Here is a 9,087-nt window from a genome sequence, read left to right on the forward strand (position 1 = left end):
CTCAGCGTGTGTTAAGCATGACGAAGCTAAGGACATCCTAATGAACCTGTGGAGCATAAAATCCGGAGAGATGGTGGCCTCCAACTTTTCAGGCTGCTGACACGTTTGCCTTCATTGAAGTCTAAACACTTAATCTTGAGAATTAACTACTGAAGGTAAGTTCCAAACAAATTTGGGACTGGGGGCCTATACTGAAAACTCTACTAATAGATTTTTGTGTGTAGATGTTTGTTTTGCAGGACGTGAGGCTATGCATGGCACCATTGTTTACACAAGCAGTCCCAGGGTCACCACAATTTGACCATAACAGACTAATATTGTGTCTGTATGCACCATCATGTATAGATTGCTTTTTTATTATTACTTCATTATAGTCTACATAGGCCTGTAGTATTTATATTACTAGCTTTAATTAGTTGATGATAATCTAGAATCTTCTCTTTTATCAATATGCTAAAAGGTTCTAATAGGATTACAGTTGCCTGTGAAACCATAACCTGAGACACAGTCTTTCTTTCCATCGTGAACTGTCCTGTTTGTCAGCTGTATGTTGCATTTTAAATGCAGTCTTGGTTCTTGTTTGTCTTGTTTGTGCCCATTCTGCCCATCCAACCCCGTCCTTAAAACTTTGCATGACACACTGCCGTTGCGTCACAGAGCCTGTCAAGGTCTAGGCTAATTAAACCCAGATTGAGAAAGAGCATAAATCCAGCCCTCTTTTCCACGTAGTTTATATACTGGAATGCACGCGCCCTGCAGTGGCTTTTGGTCGAGGGGAATTGCAAGTTAATTTGTTACCACTGAGACGCTTCAGGACGCTACAGGGAGGTTTAACACACATCACAATGGCTGGATTCAAGGTAAGGCAGTGATTACTCTATTCTAGCATTATTTTTTATTCTACGATTGCGCGATTATTAACTATACCAGACGGGCATGGGCTGAAGGGCGGCGTTGCCTTTAACCAATCAGATTGGTGCATTCAGCAGCTGCCCAGCTGTGGCCTGAGTCGCCTCTACAGCTTTACAGAACAATAACATTTCAGAGGGAAAAACCTCATTTAAAAAAAAAAAAAAAAAAAATACATTTTACATACATGTATTTTAGTAAAGGCCATTAAAAGTTAAAGTTCCAAACCTCCAAACCATTTAGTGCAGCATGGGCTCATATTGTAGGCTACATTCATTATTTCACTGGCTTGTTGATGCGAAAACATTCTCATCATGTATTTTAGTAGCCCATAATGTCTAAGGCGTTAGTGGAATGTTGTGTTAGCTCGTTGGCATACGTTTGCACTCAAAAGCATTTAAGAATGAACGTGACTGACTTATGATCTGATTATGATCGACAGTTAATGTGAGTTTAACCTGTTTGCCAAATGTTGTTGTCTTGCTACTCCTAGTTGATTAAAACATTACGTAACATTCTTTCTCGAGAAACAAACTGGAGACTCAAAAACGCTTTTACATACCAAACACGCATGAACGCCCACACATGGAACCCATACATTTTTTTGCTTACCAATAATGACTCAGCACGATTTGTTTTTACATTGTGCCAAGTTCCTCTGTTGTAGGGGAAGACATAGTTCAACCATAGTTGCTATCAGTGCCAGTGCAGTGCAGAAGAGTAATAATCCTATCATAATTGAAAATATTGATCAAAAAGTACTGTGGATAATTACTCTGTCGCTGTAACAAAATAACACAAATAATGGATGACTGCAAGGGGGAAATTTGGCACAACTGCAGTTTGTTTTTATCATAGATCTAATGTGAATCAATATGACAACAATTAACAAAAAGACAAGCCTTAATGACAAGCCTTCCAATTTAATTATAACCAGCATGAACACATTTACCCTGCATTACAATGAAGCCGCATGGTGTTTACATGTGATTTTTTTATTTTATTTTTCACTTTAACTTGGCTTAACTTGAATGTCTCTTGCAGTATATGAGCGGTTTTGGGAACGAGTTCTCTTCTGAAGACCCTCGCTGTCCTGGATCTTTACCTGAGGGACAGGTGACACACACATCCACAAAAACACATTGGGATCATTATTTATTTACTAATTTTGCTAAAATATTTTGCTTTATGAATTGCATTGGAGTTAGGAAGTGTGACTCTTTCATAGTCACATCTAATGAGTCATTACTAATCATTTGACTAACTGGCCTTATGTGACTGCAAAAGAAAAAAATCCAACTCTATACTATAGAGTACTATAGAGTACTATAGACTCTATACTCTACACACTAGCCTGGCTCCGCCCTCCTACGTACTTTGGCTCAACTACTCGGTACAAATGAAGTGTACAAGAGCCTGGTAGGACGAGGCTATGCGGACACATCACATAACACAACACCACCCTGTCTTGACACACTGTGTTCTCTACAGAACAATCCTCAGGTCTGTCCCTATGGCCTCTATGCTGAGCAGCTCTCTGGCTCTGCCTTCACCTGCCCGCGGCCAGCCAATAAGAGGAGGTATGCATCTGTTCCTGATATTTAAATCAGCTCACTTACCACTGTAAGACCAAAATGAAGCTGAGACATAAGGAACGACTTAACATTAGTTCTTTTTCTTTCTCCAGCTGGTTGTACCGCATTTTGCCGTCTGTCAAACATAAGCCTTTTACCGCCGTGTCCTGTGGAAACCTAACAGAGAACTGGAATGAGGTGGAACCTGAACCTAACCAGGTATACTGTATAAGGGCTCAGAGTTTCTACTAATTTTGTCTTTGCTTCAAGTACAGAAACAGAATCTTGTTAAAGTGTCTGAAAACACGTTTTCATATTCTAAATGTTCCCTAAAACACTTGTCTGCACCAATGAATTCCTTTAAATTCTCTGTATGTACTGAATGAGTAGATTCTGACTCTGAGGTTTCTCTCACAGCTGCGATGGCTGCCGTTCTCCATCCCCACATCTACAGAGGAGAAAGTGGACTTTGTGGCTGTGAGTCCCCCCCCCCCCCACCCATTAAAATGTTTTAACATTAAAAGTGCTCAGTTCACTAATTGGTATGTTGCAGGGTCTGAATACTATCTGCGGTGCCGGAGATGCCAAATCTCGCAACGGCATTGGCATCCATGTGTACGCCTGCAACACCTCCATGGTTGACAGGTGAGTGTGTATTTGTGTGTAATTATATAAAAAATAGATGCATTTCCACGGTAACACTTTACAATAAGGTACACAAAAAAAGGATAGTTACTGTTTTTGAAAGAGTAACAAACGATTAGTTACCCTTTTTCAGAAGGGTAGTTACTCTTTTTCAGAAGGGTAGTTACCTTTTCTCAAAAGGGTAGTTACCCTTTTTTTCAGAAGGGTAACGGATGATTAGTTACCCTTTTGAAAAAGGGTAACTGCCCTTTTGAAAAAGGGTAACTAATCATTTGATGCCCTTCTGAAAAAGGGTAACTACCCTTTTGAAAAAGGGTAACTAATCATTCATTACCCTTCTGAAAAAGGGTAACTACCCTTTTGAAAAGGGGTAACTACCCTTCTGAAAAAGGATAACTAATCATTCATTACCCTTCTGAAAAAGGGTAACTACCCTTTTGAAAAGGGGTAACTACCCTTCTGAAAAAGGATAACTAATCATTCATTACCCTTCTAAAAAAGGGTAACTACCCTTTTGAAAAGGGGTAACTACCCTTCTGAAAAAGGATAACTAATCATTCATTACCCTTCTGAAAAAGGGTAACTACCCTTTTGAAAAAAAGGGATACTAATCATTCATTACCCTTCTGAAAAAGAGTAACTAATCATTTGTTACTCTTTCAAAAACAGTAACTACCCTTTTTTTGTGTACTTTATTGTAAAGTGTTACCGAAGATTATTTCCAATCTGTCACACTCTCTCTCTCTCTCTCTCTCTCTCTCTCTCTCTCTCTCTCTCTCTCTCTCTTGTTCCAGGTGCTTCAACAACTCCGACGGAGACTTTCTGATTGGTGAGGGAAAGGGCTGTTGGTGGTTTTTACTGTGATTCATCACAAGAACAATGATAGCTCAATCCTTGGCCCTACTTCTCCAAATTCTCTTTTCTCTGTTTGTCGCTCTAGTCCCCCAGCAGGGTAAGATCTTGATCACCACAGAGTTTGGGAAGATAATGGTCGAGCCGAAAGAGATCTGTGTCATCCAGGTGAGGTCTATGCTTTTCATTTCCCTAGTTTTCACACAGAAATGTACCACTATGTGTACCCCCAAACCCACTTACCATATTTTGAAAGACATGGTTTGGTACTTTTCAAAAATTACAGTAAAGATAAATAACAGTAGAAAGAGGTTTGTGCTACAGAAAGCCTGACCACCAGGATGCGAGTTTTCCCAAACACATTAGTCCATGAACCCATAAGTCCCCCCAGCGTCGGTACATCCCACATGTGATTCATAACAGCAGTTCATTTCCCCTCACCACCACTTCTTCTGTGTTTTTTCCAGCAAGGGATGCGCTTCAGTGTGGATGTGTTTGGAGAAACCAGAGGCTATATACTGGAGGTGTATGGAGCCCATTTTGAACTCCCTGACCTGGGACCCATAGGTGTGTGTCTGTACAATGTCTCTGAGTGTGGATATGTGTTGTGTATGTTCATCATTTCTTTAAATCTGCCACCAACCTCTTAGTGTTTCTTGCAACCACCTGTAGTTGTCCAAAAAATCTCAACAACTATTGAATGGATACAATTTTGTTCAGGCATTCATGATCCCCAGAGGATGAATCCCAATGACTTTAGTGACCTCTTGACTTTTCCTCTACCGCCACCATGAGGTTCACATTTTTAATATTCAAGGGAAGTCTCTCAGCAACTACTGGATTGATTGTCATGAAATTTGGCACAGCTATTTAGCTATTTAGCTGTTTTTTTTTAGATGAATTGTAATAAGTTTTGTAATCCATTAACTATTCATCTAGTGCCAAAACCAATTGGAAATGTCTTTTTTTAAATAAGGATTTTATTGGTTTTTAACTAAAAACAAAGGTTATGCATTTTGCCATCATATCAATAGCGCACATCTAGAAATGAAGAAAGATCTACCTCAGCTCTGGGCCATCTGCCATTAGCAAACAACAGAGTGCCTACTCAAATGGGGTATTTGTAATAGCCAGGGGTCTTCAACATTTTTTAAGCCAAGGACCCCTTAGCTGAAAGTTAGACTGAGCAGGGGCCCCCTACTACATGTATTGTATAACATCAAGTTGCATAATAAACTGGGACTACAAGTACGTGTAGGGTTGCATGCCTATTTTTCATAGAATACTAAGCTATTTAAATAGCTTACAAATTGTAATAATTAGCATGGTTTTATTTCACTTAGACTAATAGCTGGTTTGATTTGCATTGAGAGATGATTTTATGGAAAGTACCCCATGCCAATCTCTAGGTGAAGGGTACAGTATGTGATGATGTGGGGTTATTTTAACTCCATAGGCCGAGGGAACTTTATCAGGATACATAGTATCCTGGATCCATGAAATAACTGGCCTTGGAATTTAACATAGGGATGTGTATACTTATGCCCCCTGTATTTTAGGGAAGAACATTTAATTATTCACAATACATTATTCATTCACAAAGCAAATTGGTGTCTTTAAAGGTTGGATTTTTCCTATGTGTGCATGCTCTACCAACTGAAATAACCCAGCCACAAAAGAGCAAGACACTTATGAGTTTTAAGGCCCCTCAGCACTAATCAAGCCAATTCCCAAACAATATAGTCAAGCAATGGAGACAACATTTCATTAATTTCAGAGATAAAAATGTCAATATGGACAATACTTTGGTTTCTGACAAAACAGCTGCAGAAAAAAATGATGGTCCCATCAGCCACAGCTGTACTTTGTTTTTAGGCTTAGCAGATGTTAGCACACAAACACGCTAAACTAGAGCGGTGTTTTATGCATATAAACATTTAACTTGCGAAACATCAGCATGTAAGCATTGTCATTGTGAGCACGGTAGCGTGCTGACATTAGCATTTAGCTATGTACTGCTGTGCCAAAGCAGTGTGTAGAATGTCAGTGTTTTGTGTATGTGTGCATATGTGTGACCATGCATGTACTGTATTTTTTTTGCAGGAGCCAATGGTCTGGCCAACCCAAGGGATTTCCTGTGTCCAGTTGCATGGTATGAGGATCGCACAGTGGCCACAGGTTACACCGTCATCAACAAGTACCAAGGAAAGCTCTTCTCCTGCCAACAGGTGTTTTTTGGTGATATTTCAGTTTTTGTGGGTTAGTACACTCACATGTACACATACACATATGGTATACTTGCCCTATTACCTTATTTAGGTTTGCATACGCTTCAGTAAACACCATTGAACCTCATCAAAACAGGAAACTTGTCAATTGAAGCATACAATCCATTAATTGCTCCTGCCAATTGAATTGCCATCCCTGATGATTTAATATCCAAGTGTTAGCTGTTATCCATTCAGCAAGTTTCCGCCTAAGCTCTCTTATGAGCCTTAATCACTCATAATTAGTTAAGGCATTCTGGAGTTCCAGACCGTGTATCTGTGAAGCTTTGCTTTGTGGTAAAAAAAACCTTTTTCCAAGTTAAGCATTAATTTCAGCATATTTCACTTGGGGAATGATCCCACCCCTCCCCAAATGTCCTGTTGGGCGCATAATTGGATCAACACATAATGTCTGACAAGAGGTTTTTCTACTGTGGTGGGAGGAGAGGTTTTTTTGAGGCAGGGGTAGGGGGGTTGTAACCGTGGAAACCATGTCAAACCACACTGTTATTATTCATTGTATAAACTACATAAGGGCAAGATACTGTCTTTTTTTGTAGCAAAACAAACATTTTTTTCCATCTCATTCGCTGCCTCTACTTGAGTATCTGCGCCCTGTTCTGTGCTGGGTGTCGGAGGTGGAGGCTGCTGGCTTCACCTGACACTCTTTTCCTGGTGTCCACTCTTCCCCCGAGCAAGGAGGGTGAGGCTACAGGGGTAGGAAAATAAGGTGGGGAAATGCAGGGAAGATGCTGTTGCTTCTGTCTGGTCCTGCTGTTTTGTTCCCCCGCAGAGTGCTGAAATTGCTCAAATTAACTTATTATTTGCTCGACTGGGCCAATATGTTTGTGTTTTGTGTGCATGTGTGTGCAAGGGCTTGCGCTCCTCCATTTTTTCCTTCGCTGTAATCAAATGTAGTAGAGTTACCAAGGATGAATGTCCAAGCAATGCACCGGGTTTCCCGAAGGCCTTTTGGTATGGTACCTACAGTAAATCTGTTTGGTTAAGGTTTGCGCTTAGTGTTTATTAGTTATGTAATTTGAATGAATTTACTTCCGCACATGTTTGTGTATGCATGTGTTTCATTGTTTGTTTTGTGTACTAGCTGTTCATGTGTGGAAGTGTACGTGAGTATGTGTGTGAGGACCACGGAGGTCAGTAAGGAGGCAGTTTGAGTTGTAATGAACTATATTGATTTTAGAGCTGCTGTTGAATGTATTTTTCGCGGCGGCATTATCAGAACAGAGAAACTATATGAAATTGCTGTGGTTTTAACAATCAAGATAAAGAAATATCTCTGCAACCACTGTTACTGCTGCATCAAAATGCTCAAAGTTTGGGAAAGTTTGATTGGGAAGCCAATTACCCCATAATACCTGGAGCCTAGTATCACAAAGAACAGGGGGAATTAAAGAAAAGAAAGAAGCACACCTTCTTTCACAATCAACCCTTTTCATTATGACCATTTTTTTCTCTTTATGTCAAGAAGTACTCTCTGGGAATTTAAGATTACAAAGACATTATTCATTATTCCTTTTGAAAAGCTCAATTTAAAGTCTCTTGTGTTTACCGCTTGGGCAGACTCGTCTCATTTGTTTGGTTCTGTGCTCTGCACGTAGGATTTCTCTCCATTTAACGTGGTAGCTTGGCACGGGAACTACACACCTTACAAATACAACCTGGAGAACTTCATGGTTATCAACGCTGTGGCCTTCGACCATGCGGTGAGAGTCATGTTTGGAGACACACTCTAAAATACTACACTACTTTTCAATATACTGTATGTACAAGAAATTTATTTATTTAGCTTTGCTTCATGCCTTTCTTAATTCTCAAGTCACATATTGATCTTCCTCTAGGATCCATCTATCTTTACCGTGCTGACTGCCAAATCCACGCGTCCAGGTGTGGCCATTGCTGACTTTGTCATCTTCCCCCCTCGGTGGGGTGTGGCTGACCGCACCTTCCGTCCGCCATACTATCACCGTAAGACCCACACATACAAGAAGACTGAAACAATGAATGAGACAATGGATATTGAGAAGTAGGTTGTTGACATGTGGCTAAAATTGAATCCTTATTTCAATGGAAATGTCCAATTCTGTCTAGTGAAGCTCATTGTGTGTATCATGCAAATAATACAAGCCAGTCAAAAGCTGAAATGGGCATTTACACAACCAGTTTCAAGACAGCAGGTGATAACAATCCACCTGCTGTATGGCCACAGCACCTTTTGTCTGTTTTCACCACAGATATACAAGGCCATCTAGTGGAAATCAGTGCATTTCATTCAGCAAACTGTACACGGTAGTGTTGTTACAGCACCTCCTGCTTGTCACTTTAGGTAACTGCATGAGTGAATTCATGGGTCTGATCAAAGGCCACTATGAAGCCAAAGAGGAAGGCTTCCAGCCAGGAGGGGCAAGCCTCCACAGCGCGATGACCCCACACGGCCCGGACACTGAATGCTTTGAGAAGAACAGCGCTGCTGAGCTCCAACCTGAGAGGGTGGCTGAGGGAACCATGGTAAAATGAATATACATACAAAGCTTCAAGGTGGACTGGAGAAGCAACATTAAAAGTTGGAAATCCAATCAGTGCCACCAGTGATTATATCTGTTATTTGCATTGTCTTCCCTTCCTTCAGGCTTTCATGTTTGAGTCATCCTTCAGTATGGCAGTGACCAAGTGGGGCCTACAAACATGCCAGAAACTTGACAAGAGCTACTACCAGTGCTGGGAATCTCTCCGCAGCCACTTTAATCCCAACTGGAAGCCCAGCAAAAAGTAGAACAAAGTGACATGAAATTTGAACCAAATATCATTGTTATACAAAAGAC

General features: G+C 40.6%; 1 protein-coding gene across 1 annotated transcript; it reads left to right on the forward strand.

The window, feature by feature from the left end:
- Window positions 1–636: 636 nt before the first annotated feature.
- hgd (homogentisate 1,2-dioxygenase) lies at window positions 637–9,087 on the forward strand. Its single transcript, XM_032503967.1, has 14 exons — window positions 637–860; window positions 1,954–2,025; window positions 2,401–2,489; window positions 2,597–2,702; window positions 2,901–2,960; window positions 3,037–3,128; window positions 3,923–3,957; window positions 4,069–4,148; window positions 4,448–4,547; window positions 6,084–6,208; window positions 7,867–7,971; window positions 8,107–8,233; window positions 8,592–8,773; window positions 8,895–9,087. Exons 1-14 carry the CDS (start codon window positions 846–848, stop codon window positions 9,036–9,038), a joined length of 1,332 nt encoding a protein of 443 aa, XP_032359858.1. The 5' UTR covers window positions 637–845; the 3' UTR covers window positions 9,039–9,087.

The sequence above is a fragment of the Etheostoma spectabile genome, chromosome 22 (genome assembly GCF_008692095.1).
Source record: "Etheostoma spectabile isolate EspeVRDwgs_2016 chromosome 22, UIUC_Espe_1.0, whole genome shotgun sequence".
Taxonomy (NCBI): Eukaryota; Metazoa; Chordata; class Actinopteri; order Perciformes; family Percidae; genus Etheostoma; species Etheostoma spectabile.